This window comes from Podarcis gaigeae (genome assembly GCF_964106915.1).
Source record: "Podarcis gaigeae genome assembly, chromosome: 3".
Taxonomy (NCBI): Eukaryota; Metazoa; Chordata; class Lepidosauria; order Squamata; family Lacertidae; genus Podarcis; species Podarcis gaigeae.
The window spans coordinates 57070765-57095908 of NC_139680.1; the positions used below are offsets into that span (position 1 = coordinate 57070765).

General features: G+C 40.7%; 1 protein-coding gene across 1 annotated transcript in view; it reads left to right on the forward strand.

Moving 5' to 3' along the window:
- The window catches only part of RSPO3 (R-spondin 3), a 63334-nt gene extending 42241 nt beyond the window's left edge, over positions 1 to 21093 (forward strand). Inside the window, exon 5 of the mRNA XM_083731493.1 lies at positions 19842 to 21093. Coding sequence (XP_083587619.1) covers positions 19842 to 20032 — 191 coding nt within the window. The 3' untranslated portion in view covers positions 20033 to 21093. The remainder of the gene's footprint in view (positions 1 to 19841) is intronic.
- The last annotated feature ends 4051 nt before the right edge of the window (positions 21094 to 25144 follow it).

Here is a 25144-nt window from a genome sequence, read left to right on the forward strand (position 1 = left end):
TTACAGAGGGTATTTTTGGCTTTTAGTATTATTTTACATTGTTTTATTTTTAGTATAATCAAGGGGAACAAGCTAACGTTACTTTTTTTAAAAGCTGAGGACTCACATAGGCGTTTTGGGAACCACTGACTAGAAACATTGCAAGAGGTTGCCCCAGGTTCAAGAAGAGAGCCTCATCAGAACCTAGGCATCTTCATCTTGTAGTTTCCTATCAGATTCCATCACAGTGCTGAAGACATTATAACTACGGTGGCCAGTGGCAAAAGAGGAGCACATTCATGCACCTTATATAGATTAAGTTAGAAGAAGGAATTTCAGCAGGATTCTACCCCCAGTCAGTCTCAAAGTGCCCTCTGACAGTTTACCAGGTAAATATGGGCCTTCTGTGGGTGCCACCCTGTGAGGTGAGGTGGGTTGGTATCTGGAAGAGGACCTTCTCAGTGATGGCAACACAACTATGGTATGCTTTCTCCAGGAAAGTATGCCTGGTGCCTACTTTGTTGTCCTTTTGGCACCAGGAAAGGGCAGTCTTCAGCCACCATGACTTCTAAATAATTTTAGCCCTGCTGATTGTCTTTATCTGGCAGCAACCATTTTGCTCTGTGCTTGGGCCCCACACACATTGGCAGAGCATGCATAAACCCATCCCATCGTGTTCCACCTTGTTCTGCCCCTGTTCCGCCCTCTTCCAAGTCCAAAAAGACCCATGCATCAGCAGCACGTCAATTGGGCGTGAGCAAAATGGTCACTGCACTCTTCTTTTAATGTAATCTGTGTTGGAAATTCTTTGGAAGGGCAGTATAGGCATTTCTATACTTAAAGAATGTTCTGAAGCCTATTTTCAGGATCAGCCTTCAGTTGTGGATTATGTGGCAGTGTGTTTCTCTCTTTTGTAAATATATGCAGCCTTTATTGGGCACCTTTTACTAAACAAACAAGGGTCCATCTCTCTCTCTGCATTGAAGGATCTCAAGCAACCATGCCTGCTGCTCCTTTCTCTGCCCTTCCCTTCCCAGCAGAATGTTGTACAAGGGTTCAGTATCTTTGGCAACCTAGGCTGTTCTACTTCAAATATAGTTTTGCATGCAGGAGAGACCATGTTAGTCCCCAGCAACTCCAGAAGTGTTTGGGAAAGTCTCCTTGGCTGAACCCTCAGACAGCTGCTGCCAGACAGAGGAGACAATACCGAATTAGATGGGCTACTGATCTCAGTAGGGATAAGGTTGTTTCAACCCAAAGTGGCATAAGTTGAGTGAGTGAATAGCCAGAACTGGATATGACCCACAGCTGTCCAAGATTTTAAAACATAAAAGGGATTGTGCAAAACCTTTCATCAACACAACTCAGTTCATATAACTAAGATGCACTTTCATTTGGCAGTATGATTTCAGCATGTTAATTATAACATCTCCATTTGGCATTTAGGGAAGATCCACATCATGCACTTGAAGTGCATTCAATGTATATTACAAGCACAAGACATCCCCAAATCCTGGGAACTGCAGTTTACCCCTTATAGACCCACAGTTCCCAGGACCCTTAATAAACTACAGTTCCCAGAATTCTTTGTAGAAAATAATGAGCTTTAAATGTATGTTGGATGTGCTTCAAATGTATGCTGTGGTCCTGTCTTTATATACTTTATTTACTACTAGCACAAAATATTTTGGGCAATATTGTGTGCCACTGTTTTGCTCTAGTCCAGTATTCCCTGTATTGGAAAAGGGTGTGTGGACAGAACGCAGAATTTCCCTGGATTATTCTAGTGTGTCAGGAGTGTACAGTGCATAGTGCAGCAGGAATCTTGGATGGCAAAGAGTTAGGTGCAGCTCAGAGCTACAAAGCCTCTTCCCATTCCTACGGGGTAGTAACAAAATTGTAACCTGCAGTGGAGGATAACCTGCCTCTAGTATTCAAAATATGAAACATGTGTATGGTGGAAGGCAAAGCATTTCACTCCCAGTCTACTTCTTTCCCTGTCCCCACATCAAAAAACATGCTGCCTTGAGGAACTTGGAGCAGATGCTGAGACTCTTCCAGCTGAGGCGTATCACGCCAGCACTATCCTCTAGCAACAGCATGTGAATGACACCAATGTGGTTACGGTTAATGCCCTTTCTTTGTGGTTATTCCCCAGGCTGCTGAGACTTCAGAATTAACATGAAGCTAATTACCGTATCTCAGTGTTGACATTTTGCATACGCTGCTGGGTCATCATAACTTGGATTCTGTGACTCCAAGCTACTACTGTAATTATGAAAATCCTGTGAAGGGTTTGGCTGTTTATTTTTAATGGTTTCTTTCTGCCAGCAAATCCTCTTTTATTCCCCCCCCCCTTTCTTCTTTGCAGCAATTCCCCCACCCCCAAGGTAGCACATTTCTGCTTCATTTTGAGTACTCCTGAGAGCTCAGTTGCAGGCTCCCAGTTATAATCGTATTGTGACAGATTGGCTTCGGCTATGATGACTTAAATACAACCAACAGAGGGGAAGCATGAGAGATACTGTAATCCTTACCATCCTTCTCCATTAGCATAAGCAGCTGCCTTAGGGACAAGCTAGACATGAAGTTAATTACGTGAATGTGGTTAAGGCAGGGACAGTGAATGTGGTGCCCTCTCAAGTTGTTGTTGGACTACAGCTCCCATCATCCTTGCCCATTAGCCATGTTGGCTGGGTCTGATAGGGGTCACAGTCCGGAAACATCTGTAGCGCACCATGTTTGCTACCTCTGGGTTGAGATGCACACCTAAAAAAAAAGTAAATAGCAGAAGCAGAAGCAGAACTGTAGAGGTTGTAGAAGGAGTTTAACTCTTTTCCTCCCTCCATGTTCAGCCCCGCCAAATCCTCCACAGCTGCTATTTGCATCAGGAGGGAATCTTTTTATTGGTGCCAACAGATTCAGTACATTAATTTGTTTACTCAAGGAGACAGTACTTTCCACATCCTTTTTATTTACCATTGGTGGCCAGTGAGGTGATTCACCAGTAACCATTCTGTGGCGACCAAGGAGTACCATGGGATTCATTTCCATGCTTTGTCATTACTGACTGGTAAAAGAGATGGGACATAAATCTTTGTGTATAAGGTGCATCACAGCACTGGGAGGTTATGGAAGGGAAGAGGGAGGAGGCCATAGCCAAAGCCATCCGAGCACATGGTTGCTGATATGATATCCCAGCGCAGATCCAGGCTGCTTCTGCCTCCACTACCACCTCCCATCTCTTAAGGTACAAGTGAGAATTCCTTTCCTCTCTTGATTGTCAGGCAGCGGCTGCAGGCATAGCAAAGCCACCTCACCAGCTGCCACTGCTTGCTACCTAAGATGCCAAGGATTGAACCTGGGACCTTCTTCATGCAAAGCAGATGCTCTCTGTTGCTGAACCATGGTTCTTTCCCCAGCTAGCAGTATACTAAATGAAAAATACCTGAGAAAATCTGTAACACAGACCATCTGTAACACAGAAAATCTGTAACACACTTGAGTCACCTATACACAAACAATGCAGTGTGCTGCAACAGGGTTTTTGTGGGGTGTAGTTAGCTAGTTTGCACAACACGATAAACCAAACCATGGCTTAGTAAGAATGCATGGGCTCCAAGAGAGAGGTTTACAGCTGCTTTTCTCCTTTTGACTGTTGTGGTTTATTGGGCTAAGCCAAGACTTGGTTTAGCATGTCCAAACTGGGACTCATGGTTAAGCTTTATCCTCACTAACCACAAACTGTAGCCAGGAACAAACCTTGACTATTGCTCATGGTTAGTGAGGTCAGAGCTTAACCACAGACTACATGTTAAGCCAAGCCATGGCTTACTTTAGCATAGCAGGCCAGCAAGCAAAATGGGCAGGAGGAGCAACGTAGCTGCAAGCTTCTCTTCAGGAGCCCACACATTCGCATTGTTTTGGTAAGCCATAGTTTGGCTTAACATGTCGTATGAACAAGGAGGATGAATACTGGAGCCCAAGTTGAAGAAAGAGCCGAATATCTCCTTTCTAGCATTTCTGTACCAGTTCTACCGCACATTCTGCATCTGATCCATATATGGACAAAAGACAATTCCCCCCGGGTCTCAGAATGGTGCTGGGCTGCTCATTGCATTAGTAGAAAGCTCACCTCTTTCTCCCCCCAGTTGTTCTCTCTGCTTCTTAACTCCTCAAACAGGCAAAGATGCAGCAGAGGGGTCACTTGGCAGCCTTCCCCCCTCCTCTGAAGCTTGTGCTGAAAATGTGTTGGACTTAATGCAAGTAAACAACTTTATTAACCAGATTATAAATCATTTTGAAACTTTAAAGCATATGTTGAACACTCTTGTACTCTGCAACCAGAGAAAACATTTTTTAAAAAAATAAAGAATAAAGAATTGACCATATAATAGCTACTTTTTCTCAAACTGCTAAGCAAAGTAAATTAATCAATGTACACTTTTATGAACTTTTTATTATTCAGAGCTCTGCTTTCAACATTCTAAACACTGCCCTTCATCAGTGGCTGGCAGCTTATTACATGCTGAGGGCCACGTAGGCAAAATGTAATGAGCTGGATCACTGTAGTTAATTTAAGATGTTTTTAATTGCTAATTTACATAATTATCACATCAAATTCTAATTGATGGGTATGTTAACCTCACCTTTGCAATACTTTTATAGTGAAGCTGATAAGCTTGATATTTGGAGATAGACCTAATCCTCAAGTTGTGTGAATGGTATGGGAAATAGCTGTCTTGTGGTTTAGTACATTCCTGTTAGTGGAACTGCTCATTTTCAGGTGGTTCTATTTATGTGGTTTAAATTTATACCAAACCATATGGGAAATGCTTCACTCAAGCAGCTTCTGACATGGCTTGGGACCTCAGTTCCACTCTAGTAATGTGGAAATAGAGCCTTGCAAACCAAGAAACCCCAAATGTGTAATACTGTGGACAGCATTCAAGACAGAGAAAAACTAAGAAAGGACTGCATAAGACAACTTTCAAGGGTTTCATATTTTATTTTACTCTTATGTTTGACTGACTGCCACATTTCAGGATTCTCATAATACACATTTTTTTCCCCTTCAGGAGTTGATGAATGCATTAGATTTCATAAATAAATATTTTAACCAACTTTTAGTAGTAAAAAGCTAGTTGACTGATTCAGGATACTCATCTAGAAATTCACAATTCAAGGCGTGAAACTTAAATGGTAAATAGTACCACTTTCTGACACTCATGTGTCTGGCAAAAGGCTTATCCACACTTCCTATTATTATTATTATTATTATTATTATTATTATTATTATTACCCCTCCCCCCACCATTCATCCAAAGGTCCCAGGGTAGGTCACAACAATTAAAACACAACATGGATATTAAAAACACAATATTACTCAATACTGAAAACAGTTTAAAACAACTTAAAAGTATGCCTTTGTCTCCGTTTACACAGAAGTTCACTGCTTGTTTGCAGCATCTTAGCTTATTTTTTAAAAAAAATATTTGTAATTTTCATTTACTGTATTTTTCGCTCTATAAGATGCACCAGACCACAAGACGCACCTAGTTTTGGGAGGAGGAAAACAAGAAAAAAAATATTATGAATCTCAGTAGTCAGAACAGCAAGAGGGATCGCTGCACAGTGAAAGCAGCAATCCCTCTTGCTGTTCTGGCTTCTGAGATAGCTGCGCAGCCTGCATTCACTCCATAAGACGCACACACATTTCCCCTTACTTTTTAGGAGTGAAAAAGTGAGTATTATAGAGCAAAAAAGATGGTATATACATTACAACAATTATTTTGCCAAGTTTTAACATTTTCAATTTTGACCCCCTTTTCCCTTTTGCCGTTCTTTACATTTCTTTTCGTCCTTTCCTGCATACTCCAAATTGTCTTAACTTATTCTTTTATTCTCTCTCTCTCTCTCTCTCACACACACACACCACCTCCATTCTTTTCTAAAAAGTTTGTTGTCTTGATTTCTTATTCTTCCAGTAAGTTTTTCCATTTCTGCATACTCCATTAGTTTCTGTATCCACTGTTAGCATCTTTTCTTCAGAAAGAATATGAACAAATGGTTATGGATATGGAGGAATATGGAAGAACAATATATTAACTATTAATTATGTTTCATCTACTTTTAGAACAATTGAGTGAGGAATAAGATTTTCTTTTTTGGGGGGGTGGGAAGCTCTGTTGATGATCCAACGTCATGTTGATCATGCCAGGCAACTTAGCTTTAAGCCAGTTTAGTGTCACATAGAGGAGACTGCGTGGGTTTTAGTCACTTGAGGCAAAACAAAACCATACATTCGCACATCATGTTTGCACCAAGAACCAGTCTGCTCCACCAGACCCTTCCATGCACCCAGATCTCCTTCGCCTGGCATCTTTCCCAGGACTATTCTAAACAAGCAGTTTGCATCGCTTCTCGGCCTTTTGGCTAAGATCAAGTGTAGTATCTGTTCTTATCAGTTTAATATCTGATATGTCCTCTATTTGAGGACTATATATTAAATGGATTTTTGGAATTGGGTATTATAAGTTTAAAAAATAAATAAACAAACAAACAAACAAGCAGTTCGCCCTGCTGCTGCAACAGAAACAAGCAGCTTACTTTCCCCTGCGCTCGTTGAATGACTGCTGTTTATCTAGAGAATACTGACACATAGTGGAAAGGCCAGGAACTGGATGGACTGGGTGGAGGAGTTGCTCGTGGCACCTTCTCTTCTTGGATCTGGCATTTCATCCTTTGAATGTTGAAAATATCATGAGTGGAGGGGAAAGGAAGGGCAAGGAGGAGAAGGAGAAATAATTTATAAGTACCTCCAATAAAACATGGCCAAAGTATGCAAAACATTTTGGAAATGCCAGCCGCAGAGGAGGAAACATTTTTAAATGTAATGAAAGCAAAATTTAGTACTGTTTAATTATTTTTCCATGGAATATTTCCATGTATAGCAATGCTGTTACGACGCTGCTAACCACAGAATTCAGTAGTATTTACTTACTATTACTAGCCGGAGTCTTTATGGGCCGATTTCAAAGTGGAACAAAATCACTGGCATCTCTTTCCCTCAGACAAACTATTCCAAGCATCACCTTTACCAACATTTTTACAAAGAGAAGGCCTGCAAGGCACAGTCAGTTCCACTTATTAGGAAGTGGTCTAGAAAGTGTCCAAGTCAGCGTAGGCATTAGAAAAATGGTTACTGTTTGAGAAATGGACTGACATCAGGCCCAAACGGGACTGGTAAATCATCATCTAGTCTAGACTCTTGCCTAATACAAACCACATTTATCAAGCTATTGTGGTACTACGTGCAGCTAAACTAAAGCACATATTAGAGGGGGTGGGGGGAAAGACATCCAGGATTGAAGTAAATAGCAGTTTTGGTTTGGGTTTGTGTATCGTCTCGGACTGAATTAAAATGGAAGTAACTCTTCATTTTATGTGCATTTCTTTAAAAACGTGAGTTTTATGTTCCTGTGCCTATGCGCCTATAAGGGGTGAGGGACTCTGCTTCTACAGATGCACAAAAACATATTTCAAATATAAAATTATCCTTTTGAAAACATTCTTTTCAAGCAGGTGGGGTGGTGGGAGAGTGGACAGAGAATATTTTTTATTACCAGTAATGAAACAGGAACCAGTTCACATGTGTCTAAGATGGCTACATAACCACAGTCCAAGAAAAGCAGTAGAATAATCAGCTTTGAGAGAAATGGCATACTTCTACTAGACGTATGTAATGATAGATAATGTAGTTTCTCTCAATAGACAGACTGGAGTGTACATGTGTGTCCCTGCAGGATCTGACTAAGAAATGTGCATTCAGTAGTATGCAATACACATTTGTCTCAAGGCAGATTTAGCCCTGAGCTGGGCTGAATATTCATAATCACTCAAAACAGGAGGTTTTTTTGGGGGGGGATATACACTGTGAAGTGTTAGAAAACTAGCAGAACAACTGGGACTGAGAAGCAGGCATCTGTAGAACTGAACAGCATTTAAGAGAAGGAAACCTTCTTTGGTACTGAAATGCAGTCACATCTTTGCTCATAAAGTTTTATTTAGATTCATCTGTTTTTCCATTGTTTTATTTAGACTCATCTATTTTTTCTATCGTGGCATATCTGCTTAGGTTAGCTGGCACTCACCTATGCATCTGTACAGGTGTATGTGTAAATAAAAGATAGATAAGGTGAGTGGATAAATTTTATATACACACACAAACACACACTGCCCAAAAGTTTTTGTCTATGGACATAAGTAGCCTCAGTATAAAGATATTCAGGTATATCAATGCCTTGGCTTAGAATTTATTCAGATGGTTTGCTTTCTATTTGTCATCATCTGAGGGATTCGGTTTAAAACAAAAACAGGCTTCCAGAATAAAACACAATGCTACATTCCTGAAACATGAGATGAACAACCTTTAATTTGCACAAGCTTTCATTCGCAGGAACATGAAATGGATGGCGCACCATCATTATGGACAATGTCTCTTTTTGCTTTTAAGCCAACACAAAAGGCTAAGTAAGATGCTTAAACATTTAAAGAAATCTCCTGGTGGTCTCTCCTATTCTTTCTGTCTCCCCTTCATTTCTACTGATTACATGGATTGCATGCTGTGTTCTTCAACCTCTACTTACTGTTGGCTTGGAGTATAAGGCTCCCTCTTAGCAGAACCCTTTCAAAACTCTTAAGGTCAGATTGCGGAAAAATCTCAGCTGCTGGACTTGGATCCTCTGAGCTAGTAACCATTTATAATTAATATTAATGAATGGCAGATGACAGCTGTTTATTGCTTAAGTAGAAATGTGCATTGCAAAACCAGAAGGATTTAGTTTAAACTCCAAGGAATTGACTTCATTAGTGGGACAGATGACTGGAGAAGAGAGAAATTGCCAGTGTGGGATCCAAGTGCTGGAATACTAAAATCTGTACAATGCAGTGCAATCCAGAAAAGGTGCTCTGCTTGTTCTTTATTATGAGTTCATCATACAGGGCACTGTCTGAAGAATTTACCAAAGTATTCCAAGGTTTAGCTTTATTACGTTTATATATTGCGGTCCACTGCGAAAAGTTCCAGAGTGATTTACAATAATAAAAATACATAAACATATTAAAAACATCAAATCATTGATGCAGTGCATATGCCTGAGAAAACAAGAATGCATTTGGCTAAGGTCGAAACAATGAGAAAGTTGGCACCAGACTGGCCTCCTTGGCGCCATAGACAGGAACGTACAACAGAAAAGGCCCGTTCTACTGACTTACCCGTGCACTGAAGAATTCAAACTTTTGCCAAAGCAGCTATAGTAATGGTAGTTTTTAATACTCAAAAGTTACCCCTGCTTTGCAGATGTGGTACACACACAGTCAAGGCAGTGATAGAAAATACAGCATTGGAATTTAGGTCTCTTGGTTTTTCAGTCCAATGCCTGATTGACTGATTTATTACACTTGTTGATTACATTTGTATCCTGTCTTCCTTCAAGAAACTCAAGATGGTGGACACTGTCCTCCCACCATGGCCACCCAATTTTATCTTTATAGCAACCCTCTAAGGTAGGTCATGCTAAAATATAGTGAATAGTCCAATATTACCCATTGCACTTCATTGCTGAGTAGGGTTTTGAACAGGGGTTCCCTAGTCTAATACTCTAACCACTGCACTACAAAGCTCTGGTTCAATCAATCCCTTATTAACTACCCTTCAACTGAACTTGGTTCCAGTTCTGATAAAATGTTCCAGTCTCAAGAACAGACTGGCATGTCAATCAATCTGCAGTGATCATGAATCCCTCTTTGCCTGAACCTTTGGATTCTCCTACCCTGCCAAAGATCAGCCCAACTGCAGTTGAGTCCTCTTTTCATCAAATTAACCCTCAAGACCACAAACCATCAAGGGGTTGTGAATGAATTATTTATTACGATCACAGGCCAATATTATCAGACACGCAAATAAATCATACGGGGGATTGTCATATTGCCTGCGTGACTAATTGGCCCCAGTAGTGGCTTAAAAAACACACCACACACTAGTTTTTACATCCAAATCCTCAACCACCAATGTCCTGTCCCTTCTTCCACCCAAAATAAAGCATTTTCAGATACATTTACAGATGCATTTGTGGAATGGTTGTTATCATGTGGGAGCTGTGATCCCCCCTCCCCGGGCATTAGTGTGAGAAGAACCAATTCAGGTTCTTGACTAAATGGTACTAGTGGAAAGAACAAAATAATTGTCTTGTTAGGTCAAGTCATACTGCTAGTCTGGCATTCCGTCTCCAGCAATGGCTAGCCAGGCTGTGTAGGAAGCTTACTAGTAGGACTTAATAAAGGTGTTGCTTGTCCCTAACATTTGTAATCTAGGGCATACTTCCTGTGAACACAAATATTTCACTTTAGATACCATAGCTAATAGCCATTGACCATTTTATCCTTTGTGAATCTTCTTCTTCTTCTTCTTCTGCTTCTTCTTCTTCTTCTTCTTCTTCTTCTTCTTCTTCTTCTTCTTCTTCTTCTTCAAAAAGGCTATATAAAGTCCAGTCATACATTGTGGTGTGATTTCTGCTTGCATAACACCACAGTGGTTACATCTGAAACTGGCAATTGTGTGATCCAGAGATCTCATGGAAGGCATTCTTCCAGGGGGTCTGTCCCTCAGAAGAGTAAGGGTACCTAACCCTCTCCCACCCTAGTAACCCAGCAACTGGGATTCAGAGACACAATGCTTCTCCTGCTCCAGACACCCTATAGCTGTAATGATTAATATCCAATGACAGCCCTATCATCCAATGAATATTTAACCCTCCTTCAAAACCATCTAAGTTGGTTGGCAGCATTACATATTGTGCCAAGGAATCACATAGTTTATGCTTCGTGAATAAGTGCTTTAAAAAACAACAACAAACCTGTCCTAAATAGCTGATCACTAAGTGATGAACTTCCCAGCCCATAATATGCTACACAAGCAGAGTGACTTGAGATCAAATGTACTATTAAAATACGAAAATGTTAAAGAGTCATTTTGATGTTTTGGGGGTTTTGTAAGAGCATGACTGGATAACAAACTGGTAAACATATTGTTAAAAACCCCACAGCAGCATCTATTGAATAAAATGAAGATGCAGCCTCTGTCTCCACATGAATGAATCAGAGCATTAATCCTTCACATTTTCCCTGTCTCTTTATAAACAGTTGGCTGCTAATTTCAGTTTCTGTAAAAGCTATGGCACTACAAACAGCCATAAATTCACTGCTCATTCTTTTGGGGGTTTTGGAAAAGAATAAACTTGCTACATTCTTGCAAAAGTGAAACTGGATAGAACCTACATGTAGAAGTTTGTAGTTTGCATTTATATTCCCATCAGAGGAAACAACCCTAATTCACAGTATCATGATTTTTATTGCTAAGGGGCTGCTGGCACAGTGCAGAGTGAAATCAATATAGAACACGGATCTCACATGGTTTTGCTCATTTTTAAAACCAACTTCAGTTTAAGGAGCAGTAGAAAGGGGGTATACTGTGCAGGAGATTCACGCAGTTGCCAGGTTTATGAATGAAACAAATGAACAGCAGCTAGTGAGAAAATTGATGAAGCATAAATAGTTAAATACCACTTCACATATTACAGACAACTGTGGAATAGAGGGCCGTAGTGATGGCTGCTTCTCTGCACAAGATTTTAGCTCAGAAAGGATGCAACCTATTCCCTTTTTCAGTTCTGCTTTCACTCCAGGAGCTAAGGTGGAAACTCCACTCCAATACATAGGATCAAACTCATTATGTTTGAGAAATGCCAAAAAAGTATACTGACTTTTTCTCTGGTAACCAGAACAAATCTATGTAGGTTACACCATATCTTACCTTAACCATGGTACCTGGCTGCCCTTTTATTTCTGAAACTGAACATCTAAATGTTCCTGCCAACTATGCTTTGTATTCAGTTCAGCATATGCTGTCTCATTCCATCACTACACGGCAGCATTTGGTGGTCTACTACCTTTTGGGTTTTTTAAATAAATATTTATTAAAGATGTTCTTAGTACAATAGAAAAAACAAACAAAATAACATATAATTTTTCCAATATCCACATTTTCTTCACTTCTTTGGACTTCCTCGCATCTCTCGTTCCTGCGTTCCAAATTTTCGAACTTTACCCAGCAATTTATCACCTTGTTTCAATTCTTATATTATAATTTTCTGATATTGTATCCCTAATTTTAGATAATTTAACCCAGACCTTAAAAGCTTAATTTTAACATAATATTTATCCAAAATTTATCTTTTCTTATATTTTCATTTATCTTCATATTCCTTTTAACTAACTTATCAGTGCCATATTGTTGATAATCTTACATCTTTCTTAACATTCATACAATTTACAATATTTTTGTAGATAGTCCTTAAATTTCTTCCAGTCCTCCTCCACAACTTCTTCTCCCAGGTCTCGGATTCTGCCAGTCATTTCTGCAAGCTCCATATAGTCTATCAGTTGCATCTGCCATTCTTCCAGCGTGGGCAAATCTTGGACTTTCCAGTATTTAGTGACAAGTATCCTTGCTGCTGTTGTTGCATACATAAAAAATGTTCGGTCCTTCTTTAACACCCTCTGGCCGATGATGCCCAAAAGAAAGGCCTCTGGTTTCTTAGGGAAGGTATACTTAAATACCTTTTTCAACTCATTATATATCATTTCCCAGAAAGCCTTAACTCTAGGGCAGGTTGGTGGTCTACTACCTTTTGAAGCCTAAGCACAAACTGAATAATAATGTCAATTAATTCCACTATATCGAGTCCTGCAACAAATCCCATTAATGTCCCCAGTGATTCTCTCTGCTAGCATTTTTGGTGTCAGCCATAGCAACCAATCGCTTCAAAGCAGTTTCGCTAAATAAGACCTACAGTTTATATACAGCTAAAGGGTAGTGATGGTTGGGGAGATTCAGAGCCCATTCAAACAGAAAAAACCCCTCTTCTCCACATCAGAGATGCCCAGATCTACATGTGCTAATGGACTCAAGGAAGTGTGGCAATTGCTTGGAGTTCTGCAATTTGATTTGATTTGATTACAGCCCCCTTCACAGGATAAAGGGGCTACAGGGTTGCACCTTTTAGGCCCATTCCTGGTGTCACTTGGCTTCTTCTGACCACTCTCTGATGCTGTCCATAGCTGGGGAAAGTTCAGAAAGAGGTACGCCTGTCAAGTGCAAGCAGGCTACCCCTGTGGGTTGGAACCCTGACTATTCAGGTCTACAGTGTATGAAGACAGCTTGCACATCTTCAGCAGGCTTCCATCCTTCCCCCAGTGCATGAACAGCATGGGGTCAAAGCCAGAAAGGGGTGCACCACTACAGGAATTCATTTATTATTCAGCTTTATTGTTTCATTCATCTCATAGTGACATTCTGTTGGCAGGTAATACAGTATGAAATTGAGTCAATAAATGCTCCTGGGCAGAGAAATGGAAGCTTTCAGAAACTACTCTTTCCACATATCACCATACATTTAAAGCACATAGCCTCCCCCCCCCCCCACAAGGAATTCTGGGGGCTGTAGTTTACCCCTAACAGAACTGAAATTTCTGTCACCCTTCAGGAATGACAGTTCTCAGGATTCTTCGGGGGAAGATGTGCTTTAAACATATGGTATGGCTGTGAGTGCTTATGTGGGCTAATGCTATTCAAACCTGATCTAAAAGGGTGCATTCGGTTCCCCACGCTGGTTTTGCTTCCATATTTGGTATCAGGAAGTAGTTTAGAAAATATTTAACTCTCTCCGCCCCCTCTTCCTTGTTGCATATGGTTTGGCCTGAGTCGGATGGAACCATCTGTTCTACAAGTCTCTTGCTATGTTGCAGTCCATTTGCTTCTGTTCTCTGCTTGTGATATATGGTATTCCATGTTATGTGTTAAGTGGTGGGGAGGAGAATGCAACAGGACAAATGGCAAATGGTGTGTGGATTGATTCTTTCTTGAAGCAAGGTCATTGGACTTTACAATCAACTAGCCCTGATTTTGGGAACTAAGGAAATAGATGGCCAATGGCATAAGAAAAGTGTTGCACAAATTTCAAATAGTGCACAATGTATTTACACATTGGTTTATTTCAGTTGTTTTTAAGTGTGAGTTCAAAGAGAAGCAGTATCATTGTTCATTACAAAGTGGTTGGATTGCAAATCCTTTCAACATGAAATCAAATTATTCCTTTGGGTGCTCTCTCCCATTGCAATATTGTTCTAGAATGAGTTCAGATTATCTGCCAGGATAGAAGCATCTGTCTCTTATCATGTATAACTTTTCCTGATTATTTCTCAAAGGGCAGACTAAACATGCAGTTCTGACATAATACAGCATCAGATCTGTGTTTCTGGTTTGCTCAAATGCCTCCACTAGCTGAACTAAAATCTCAAAAAAAGAAAAGAAAAAAGAAAAGAGCAATAGCCGTGACCTCAGGCAAATCTAATGGGAGAGGTTAGAGTGCTGGAAGACCAATAACAAACATCACACTCACCTTATGCGGAAATGCTGCTGCTGAATGCATACCTGTAGCTTTTTCAGAACAATTCAAACTGTGTACCACCTGTTCAGTTCCTGTCCTAAGTGGTGGAAATTACTACAAAACTTTGTTGGTTGTTCTCTTCATGGTATGTCTGAAACAAGATGGTCAGATCATGTTGAATGTGTAAAGTCATTTGCAGCTCCCTTGCCTAGCATTAAATTAGCACTGGAAGACTTCCTAGGACTAAATTTGACAGCCCAAACGAGAAATGAATTCCATGGAGATCTAATATGTGACATCTTTTGCTTGTGTGTTACTGCCAGTCATGTGGTACAAAATATTAGCTGGCATTGATATATGCAACAAAGTCATCCAAGATAAGAGATGCCACACTGGATATTGAAGTAGCAAACATAGAAACTCTCTTCACAGAGCTGACAAAGCTTCAAAACAACTGGAAATGCCTGTTGAATGAAGCCAAACTGGTTGCATCAAACTTAAATACAGAAATAAAACTCTCCCGTAGATGTGATGGAGTCAGGCTCAAGAGGGCAAGGCTGCATAATGACAGCACACCTACTGCTAACGTGGAAGAAATGAATGGCATAGATGATATTCCAGAAGAGGCCTACTTCAGAAAGTGTGTGTTTTACATTTTGGTAGCAGGATTAACTGTCCGCTTCAATGCTTTTAGGCACTTAGCAGAAAATTTTGATTTCTTATAGAAATATTTCACCACGTCCAAAAGCGATGTGGAGAGGAAAGCCTTATCTTTATCAGAACAATATCCTGCTGACCTTAATGGTGAAGATTTTGGAAAGGAAATGCGACATTTACCCTCAGTATATAAAGCAAATTTTGTAAACGCACAGTTAAAGCCATTAGATCTGTTGAACTTGTTAACAGACTACAAAGTACAGATTTTCAAATGTTTGTGTTAGCTTAAGAATACTATTAACAATAGTAAGCAACAGTAGCTTCTGGAGGGAGGTCATTTAGCAAACTTCAGCTAATTAAAAATTATTTAAGGTCCACAGTGTCTCAGGAACATCTTGTGGATTTGGCCAGGCTAAGTATTGAATCAAACATTGCTAGAGCAAGTAATTTCCATGCTGTCATTCAAAACTTTTCACAAAAAGGCCAGGAAATATATTTTTTAAAAGTAAATATTAAGTTTATCTGCCCTTTTAAAAACTAATATAAATACTTCTGCATTGCAATGTAAAATGATGTTCTGATGTGAATTTTTTCTCCTTATCTGCATTACAGCATAAACAATTCCTTCCAGTAGCACCTTAAAGACCAACTAAGTCAGTTCCTCACTAACACACCAACAGATGTGCACCCGCATGGCCCCACAGTATGCCAACATCTTCATGGCAGATTTAGAACAACATTTCCTAAACTCCTACCCACTCAAACCTCTCTTGTACCTGCGATACATTGACGATATTTTTATCATCTGGACACATGGTCAACAGACCTTGAACACCTTCCACCAGAAATTCAATGATTTTCACCCCACAATCAACCTAACAATGAATCAATCTATGCAAGAAATACATTTTTTGGACACTACTATAAAAATACAGGATGGGCACATAGACACCACCTTATACCGTAAACCAACTGACCGACAAACATATCTACATGCCTCTAGCTACCATCCCAAACATACCAAACAGTCCATTGTATATAGCCAGGCACTATGTTACAGCCGCATCTGTTCCAATTCTACAGAGACTCTCACCTAAGAGATCTACAGCAAACCTTTTTAGAACTAAAATACCCAACAGATGAAGTTAGACAACAGATCAACAGAGCCAGACTGATACCCAGAGAGAACTTGCTGCAAGACAGACCCAAAAAAGAAAATAACAGAACACCTCTAGTCATCACATACAGCTCCCAAGTTAAAACAGTACAACGCATCATCAGAGATCTACAACCTCTCCTGGACAATGACAGTTCTCTTTCTCAAGCTCTGGGAGGAAGACCTTTCATTGCCTACAGACAGGCACCCAGTCTTAAACAACTCCTAACCCACAATAATACTACAACCAGACCTAACACGGACACTGGCACCAGAGCTTGCAATAAACCCAGATGCCAACTTTGCTGCCACATACACCCGGACAACACCATTACTGGCCCCAACAACATCACACATACCATTTCGGGACTATTTAATTGCTCATCGTCTAACATTGTGTATGCCATCAAATGCCAACAGTGTCCTTCAGCTCTCTATATTGGACAAACAGGCCAGACCTTACGCCAAAGAATAAACGGACATAAATCGGACATCAGGAATCACAAGACAGAGAAACCAGTAGGAGAACACTTCAATCTCCCAGGACATTCTATACAAGATCTCAAAGTAGCTGTTTTACATTTCAGAAATAGACTGGAAAGAGAAGCTGCTGAATTACAACTTATCACCAAACTTAAAACCATGGAGAAACCTGGTCTGAACAAAGACCTTGGATTCTTATCTCATTATACATGACAAAGCCATTTTTCACCTTTTCACCCCTTGCTTTTTCCTGTAAGACCTATTGCAGTCGTTAAGAGTCGCCAACAGGCTCATCACAGCTATCTGCCAATCACCCATTCCCACCACCCTTCTGAGTAATACCCCTCCCCACCTTCTCACTATATAGAAGGGTCTGGAAACTTCTGTTTCAGTGTATCTGAAGAAGTGTGCATGCACACGAAAGCTCATACCAAGAACTGACTTAGTTGGTCTTTAAGGTGCTACTGGAAGGAATTTTTTTTGTTTTGACTATGGCAGACCAACACGGCTACCTATCTGTAGCATAAACAATGTTATTCAAATCAAATTTGCTTTATTATCTCTGATCTTCTTTGATTTTATTTATATTTGTCTAAATTTATTGTGGAAGGAGTATACTAGCATAAGGCCTTAAATGCAGAAAATTGACAGAGCACCCCTCTCCACTCCTTTCTCCTCTTCCATATCCCTTTTGACCTTACAGGCTGCAGCTCATGGCCTAAAGCTGTAATGGATAAAAACAGAACGACTAAGAGGCCATGTGTTTGTGCAAATAATCTGGCTGCAATATTGTGTTTGTGCAAATAATCCGGCCGCAAGGATGCTTTGCCATAAGGTGGGCCAACGGAATAGCCTATTGCTGCTCAAACCTCTCTCTTTAAGTGATACGGCTGTGTGCTTGAGCCCAAGGGAACAGTGGAATTGTGTGGCTGCTGACAGACAGCATGATGTAGTGCTTGGACTAGGACCAAGGGAGGCCTGAGTTCAAATCCCCATTTGGCCATGAAACTCACCTGGGTGACCTTGGGCCAGACTCTCACTCGCTCAGCCTAACCTAAAAATGTCATTAGTAATAATAACTTGGAAGCCACATGTTCTAATGCCAGCATCCATAAAGCTCTTCATTCTGCTTCCAGTGGCAGCGAGACTGTGCTAGTAGATAATTTCATCCCAGCCTATAACCAGGGTAAAAGCTTCTTGGAGGTTGGGGGCAGGCTTGGCCTTTACTCTCTTCCTTTAGAAATGGCACAAGTCGTTGAGTACCTGAAATACTGGGGAATCGTGCTGTTCCTTGAATGAATTTAAAAAAGGCTGGCAAATGAAAATGCAATCACTTTCGTGCTGGATGGGAGCCTTGGGAGAAGGGGTCCTTAAAATTATGTTTTTGGCAGACATCTGTGGAGTTCAGTCTGAGTGTATTTGAAAGTTGGCCCTTCTCCAAAAAATTGGTCATGCTTCTTGGAAATGAGAAAGGAGCTAGGAATTTACGTAACATTGCATTAATGGACTATAGGTGACTTGAAGTTGACCCAGGAGTAAACAAGAATTGCATCAGTGGTTTTGGAGACACTGGCTCTTCCAGAGCATTTTCCCAATCGGGGATTGTTAATTGGAGTTATATATCTGTATGCTTTCCTTTTTAAGCCATATTGAATTGATTTATGGAAAGTGGCAACAAAAGCACTGCTAGCTGGGTGCACCTTAACAAAGCTTTCCCCACATAGCCTTGCACTATTGACATTGTCCTCCTACCATGGTGGAATTGCAGGCTAGTAATTCCAGGTGGGACAAGCTCATGGAGCTTTAAATTATACACATTTCACTTTATTGGGTCCCCTACCGCCTTTGCATTCCATGCATAATTCAGTGTGCAAGGTTCAGCAGGTGAAAGAGTAGACTTCATTTATACAAACATTCAGCACATTCTTGCAATTGTTAATAAGAATCTGCATCTCTGGTTCACAGTTTTTGATTACAATTCTCACTCTTGTTTCTTTCTGTGGGTTAAGCCGTAATACCACAGCACATTGGACTGGGAGTAATTCCCATTGAAGTCAATGGGACCTACTTCTGAAAAGTCAAATACAGGGTTGCACTGTTAGTTGTTTTATATTGACATTTCTGCAGCTGAATACTACAGCTGACTGTGTGAGTGATATCTTCCTGTATCCTCTCAGTGTGGTAAACCAGATTGATTCACAGTGTGGTTGAAAGAAAAAGAACATATATAATGTATACATCCAGGATAATAGTGCTCTTCACTCTCCTTCCTGTTTAACCCCAGACTTCTGCACAAGAGGATGGAAAGAATCCTCTTTTCGCATTGGAAAGAATCCTATTCTCTCTTAACAGACTGCAAAAGATGGGTTCAGAAAGCTCAATGGTGCCCCTTAGTGGATTTTTATTGCTACTTCACCTAAACCAATGCAATTTGTGACATTCAGAACTACAGAAATTGTTCGTTATCCATCCTTAATTGTTGCATTACAAATAATACTTCCAACACTGAAATCCAACTTAGTTTCATTTACATATTTCTTTCCCCATATATTTGTAGATGCAGGTGTCTCAAACCTACAAATGGGCACACACTTTTGAAATCCAGTTGCCACCAGCTGATTTATATTTCTTCCTAGCAGAATATATACAAATACTTTATGGAAAATATATATTGCTATAGAACATTCCTAATGGTTAAAATGTATGCAGCAAAGCCATGTTACTTATATTGAATTCTAGCACATTGCCATTTATTATGTCTAATTTATTTTTACTGATATGGCGGCTGCAACTCCTATTGAAGAGCAATTGGAGCAATCCTAGAAGGATTTTTTTACAAGAATGATTACCAAAATGTCTATGAAGTGTGAAATACTTAAAAAAGAAATGGGTGCATTTTGTGTATTGGAGTAACAGTGTCATGATTAAGACAAGAGTTTGAAGTGGTATGTGCTTCCAGTTACTGTTCACATTTGTAGAAATGCAGAGTTAAAGGGTGGGGGAGGGAATAACAACAACCTCTGAAGAAAAGTGAACGGTCTTGTTGCTTTTTGCTGTAGGAAGAAGAAGCAGAGAGGAAAGAAGAAAAAACCAAAAGACAGAAGAAAACAAGGAAAACAGGCAGGAAAACAGTGGCCGAGAATCTAGGAGGCAAAACCGAGAACGGGACAACAAAAGTAAAACACAGTTGAAGAAAAGAAGAGCACAGGATAAACAGCAGAAACCAGTAGCCACCAGCACTGTACACTAAATCGCCTTTACACCACTGTTTAAGACTTTTGCTGCTGCTATTTCCACCAGTTCTCTGAGGCTGGTGCTCCCCAATTAATCCACAAAGGGACAATATTTCCAGTTACTCTTAAATCTTAAATGACATTCCAAATATTTCCTATTATATTCTTCATGCAGTCATAGTTTATTCAAGAGACTGACATGAGCCAAGATTCTTTTTAAGTAAAAGAAAAACCCTTTAAATGGGATACTTTCAAACTGTTATATTATATGCTTCCATGCATCTCTAAGAGGCAATTTAAAAGTTTTGTATATAATTATCAATATGGTATAAGGTATAGCAATATATTGAATGACATCTGCGGGGGGAAAGTCTTTTTCCTTTGTAAAATATTTTTTCAATCTATTGTTTATGAAGCAAGAGATATCTAAGTAAAATATACAGTATCCCTTTGTGCATAATTATATATGCTACATAAGAGTCTGGAGAAAGAGGAACTCTGTTAAGAGGTGTTGGGAATCTAAGCTTTGATGCTGCAGATTCTTATCAGAACTCAGATACCTGGTGGTTCCCTGGTTTTCATCCCAGACTCATGTGAGAAACTCCCCGCTGAACAGTTTCAGGGCTCTGAAAGCCAAGGGGGTAAAGTAGGGGAGGCAGAAGCCACATTAAACACACCAGAGACTCTTTTTCTGAAGAACAAGCAATAGCACGTAGCTATACAGCGCTCCTATCCGCAGGACAGCACAATAGTTTCTGGTCTAAACCATGATTATGCAAGGCGTGCCGTTCTATCCTTCTTTTTTTGTAACTCTGTGTAACTTAAATCAGCATTTCAAACCTTCTAGTGACTGACACACCATATTTGTAGGAAAACAAACAAACAAACGAAACACGGAGCGAATAAAGAACAGAGAAGACAGACCACGTAAATATAATGTCATTTTGCACTGTTGATTTTTTCCCCTTTCATTTTTTTTTTAAAAATTAAACACCTATCACACAATCTGCTTTGTAAACAGAGAAAAAGATGTTCTTTAGAAATGTGCTATCTAATAAACTAAGGCCACTTTACTGAATCATGTATATTCGTGAGTGGAATACATGAGAATTAATTAGAAAAAGAATACTTCCAGACAAAGGTCTTTAAGGGTGACAAGCATCCTTATTCAAGATAGATTGTGAACTAACCAGCTGTTTGGGGAGATGTGCAGGGGGAAGTTGCTAGCAGCACAAGACAACTTTCAAACCAGCCCTGTAGCTCTGCCTCCAACAGGCTCCTGATCTGTAGCAATTAGCAGGCAAAGCTTTTGACAGCATGGAGGTTAATGTCGCTACCTGCTAATTCCTGCAGATCAAATTGCTTTTAAAGGAATAGCTAGAGGTGCAGTTCATAAGTGGGCGACTCTAGCATGAACTAAGAGTCCAATCCTTCCTGTACACAGTCTGGTGTAATGGGGGTGTTTGCACAGTACAGTTTACATTACAGTGGTACCTCTGGTTACGAACTTACCGGTAATTTGTAACCAGAGGTCTGTTCTTAACCTGAAACCATTCTTAACCTGAGGGGCGCTTTCGCTAATGGGGCCTCCCGCTGCCGCCACTGTGAGATTTCTGTTCTCATCCTGGGGCAAAGTTCTTAACCCAAGGTACTACTTTTGGGTTAGCGGAGTCTGTAACCCGAAGTGTTTGTAACCCAAGGTGTTTGTATCCCGAGGTATCACGGTATTCACAAAAACAACAAGCACAGGAGAAAAACTGTTTCCCTCACTTGCTGTGATTCAAAATATGATTTAAGTGACCTTTGGATGGTGGTGGGAACCTGAAGTAAGGCTGCCACAAACTGGAAAAATCAGTTTTAGCATTTGTTTCACAGAAAGCTAAGCAGATGCTACACCTTAACTCTAGTTCCACATTGTGAGGGGCAGCTGTATATTTGTCATCTAGAGCAAAATCGGAACTTTGGCGAAGGGCCCTCTCTACCCAGATTGGTTTGTGCGTGTGTTCTGCAAAATACCATTGAAGCAATCATGGTGCATTGGTGATACACTTATGCTAGACTGCCCACACATCATTCTACTTCACTAGTTGTTCTGAGATGCTCCCTCAATGTTAGTGCATTATTGCCATCTCGAGGGGCACTCATGTTCTATAGTGCAACAAAAGTGGGATGAAAAAACAAATAAATAAAATATTTTTATTTATAAATAAATAAAAGATTTCAGCAAAAAGTTATGGGATGTGCCCTGATCAGAAATTAAACAGTATTCATTCTTTTAAAAATCACAGTACTGAAAACGGTATAATATATATCTGCTCCAATGCTGTCCATATTCACATCTTTTTCTTTCTCAATTTTAGCAAAACATTTGCGCCTCTCTCGGGTAGGTCAGCATAGCCTCTAAAACAAAGGTCAGCAACCTAAGGCCCATGAGCCAGAAGCGGCCCAAGAGGGTCGCTTAACTGGCCCATGAGCAGCCCCTGAACCGAGCTGCCTGCCCGCTCGGCAAGGCCCCGCCCGCTGCACTAAACCAGCGCGCTGCAGTGCAGGAACTCTCTTCCATGGCTCCACAAATCGCTTCTGTGCATGCCCAGTTGCCGGAAATCACGTCTGCACATGTCCGCAGTGCCGGAAATCGCTTCTGTGCATGCCCAGACACTGAACACCGCTTTTTCGGCATCTAGGCATGCACAGAAGTGGTTTCCGGTTTCCGGACAGAGGATCTCCACAGGACTGATCCAGCCCATGCCCAGTAAGCCTTGCCGACCCCTGCTCTAAAACCACCAGCTCTGCAGAACCATATAACAAGACAGGTCATTACTGACATTGAGTGAACTCAGTATGAAAACAAATATTTGGCCTTCTCCTGCCCTCTCTCTCTAAAATGGGAGCTTAAGTGGTCATCGAATTGACTATACAGTTGCTCACGTCCATACTTCTTTTTAAGTATGTGATTTATGCTGCTCACATTTGTAGTGGTAGATAGGTGAAGAAGTAGTCACTTCTGTGTGAAGCTATAATGAGTAACATTAACAATTTTTGAAATAAAGTGCAAAAACATGCCAATGTCGACTGTCACATTGTCATTGCCCCTGGCTGCCAGCTCTCCTCACTGCATTTGTTAATTAAGCAGTAAGATATAACAGAAGGTGGAACACTGCTGATTAATGCATGCCTGGGGAGCGGAGAAAAAATCCTGTTATCATGAAGCTGGTGTCACCCAAAGAGTTCATCATTCTGCACCTCAGAATAGCACCATCTGGAGTGCCTGTGCTTTGAACATGGACATAGAGTCTTTTATTATATTCACAGGATGCCAATAAGAAGAACAATATTACTAACAATGGACAGATCATCCTATTTCCATTCCAGGTCAGCTTCCTATGTGTTCAATTATAGGTCTGTTCTGCTGACCCATATCTGTGGATTTATTTATTTTTTTAAATGAAGCACTATTTTGTATGCATTCTTTCCCTAAAACATCATGCATTTCTCCATGCTTTTCCATGTACGTTCCCTTAATATACACATTTTTGTGCAGATTTTTGAACCTAAACTGCGCTACAAAAATTGGAGAAGTGAGAAATCCGATGCAGATTGGAAACTCAGCTAATAATGAGTCCAGTTCACGTTAAAATATGGACTGAACAAAATCTCCATCTCTATTATGGTCTCCTATTTCAACTGGAAAATGTCACTTTTTATAGGACTTAGCAAGTGTTTATCAATGTTAGACATAGTTATGGCAGCTGTGGTAACTAATTGGAATGGCCTGTTTGTGTAAGCAGTGCAATGCATGAGCTTAGATGCTAGTGGATCTCAACTGTGGGCAGGTAAAGTGGCTGGTATCTATCTCTAGTTCTGAAATACTACACAGATGATCAGGGCCATCATAAGCATATCCGGTGCCGTGGTGCAAAGATCCCTCCGGTGACCTTTTTTAAGGGGGGGGGGGTGACAAAGTTGTCGACCTTTTTTAGGAAAGGTTCCCCAGAATTGTTGACCTTTTTTTAGGGAGCTGATACCACGCTTACACATTATCTCTGCTTGGGAAAAGAAAACAAGAAACATAAACAAAGAACCAGTAAACAGTTAGGATGCAGCTTTGCAGCTTAACTGTATCAGAAAGGCACCAAGCCAATTTGGTTGCCAATAAATATTCCTGCAGACATTTCAGAGATCATGGTCTTTCCAACTAGTGGCTTTGTTAATTGTCTTACTTTAAATGTTGTGATGAACCTATGCCCTTTTAAAATGTGGTTTTGGGGAGTGGGGGTTATTGGGGTTGTTGTCTTTATTTTGATGATGTATTTTGTGGTTTTATATTTTGATTTTATTCAGTGAAGCGCCCCAAGACCTTGGGGTATAGGGAGGTATGTAAATTCAATTATTAATAATAATAATAATCCCGCTTCCCACTTCCACATGCCCCTTTTTGTCCCTTTACAATGGTATGTTTTGCACCAGCTTTCTTTCAGCTGGCATAAATAGATAAAAATGGAAGTCGGGGGGGGGGGGAGGTAGCAGTGAGAGAAGAGAGACAGACATCCCCTCCCATATCCTATGCCTTCCTGCAGCACTAGGTAAAGGTAAAGGTACCCCTGCCCATACGGGCCAGTCTTGACAGACTCTGGGGTTGTGCGCCCATCTCACTCAAGAGGCCAGGGGCCAGCGCTGTCCGGAGACACTTCCGGGTCACGTGGGCAGCGTGACAAAGCCTTCATCTGGCGAGCCAGAGCCGCACACGGAAACGCCGTTTACCTTCCCGCTGGTAAGCGGTCCCTATTTATCTACTTGCACCCGGAGGTGCTTTCGAACTGCTAGGTTGGCAGGCGCTGGGACCGAGCAGCGGGAGCGCACCCCGCCGCAGGGATTCGAACCGCCGACCTTTCGATCGGCAAGTCCTAGGCGCTGAGGCTTTAACCCACAGCGCCACCTGCGTCCCCCAGAGCACTACTCTGCAGTAAATCTGACTCTGTATACAAAGGGGCTTACTCTCAGGTGCATTTACATAGGATTATCATTGCTGCATAAATTATACCTTTATATTGCTTTTAATTATCACCTGCCCCAGGAAGGTGACCTTTGCAAAATGAAATCGCAAGGCTGGGTTGCAAGATCAGAAATAC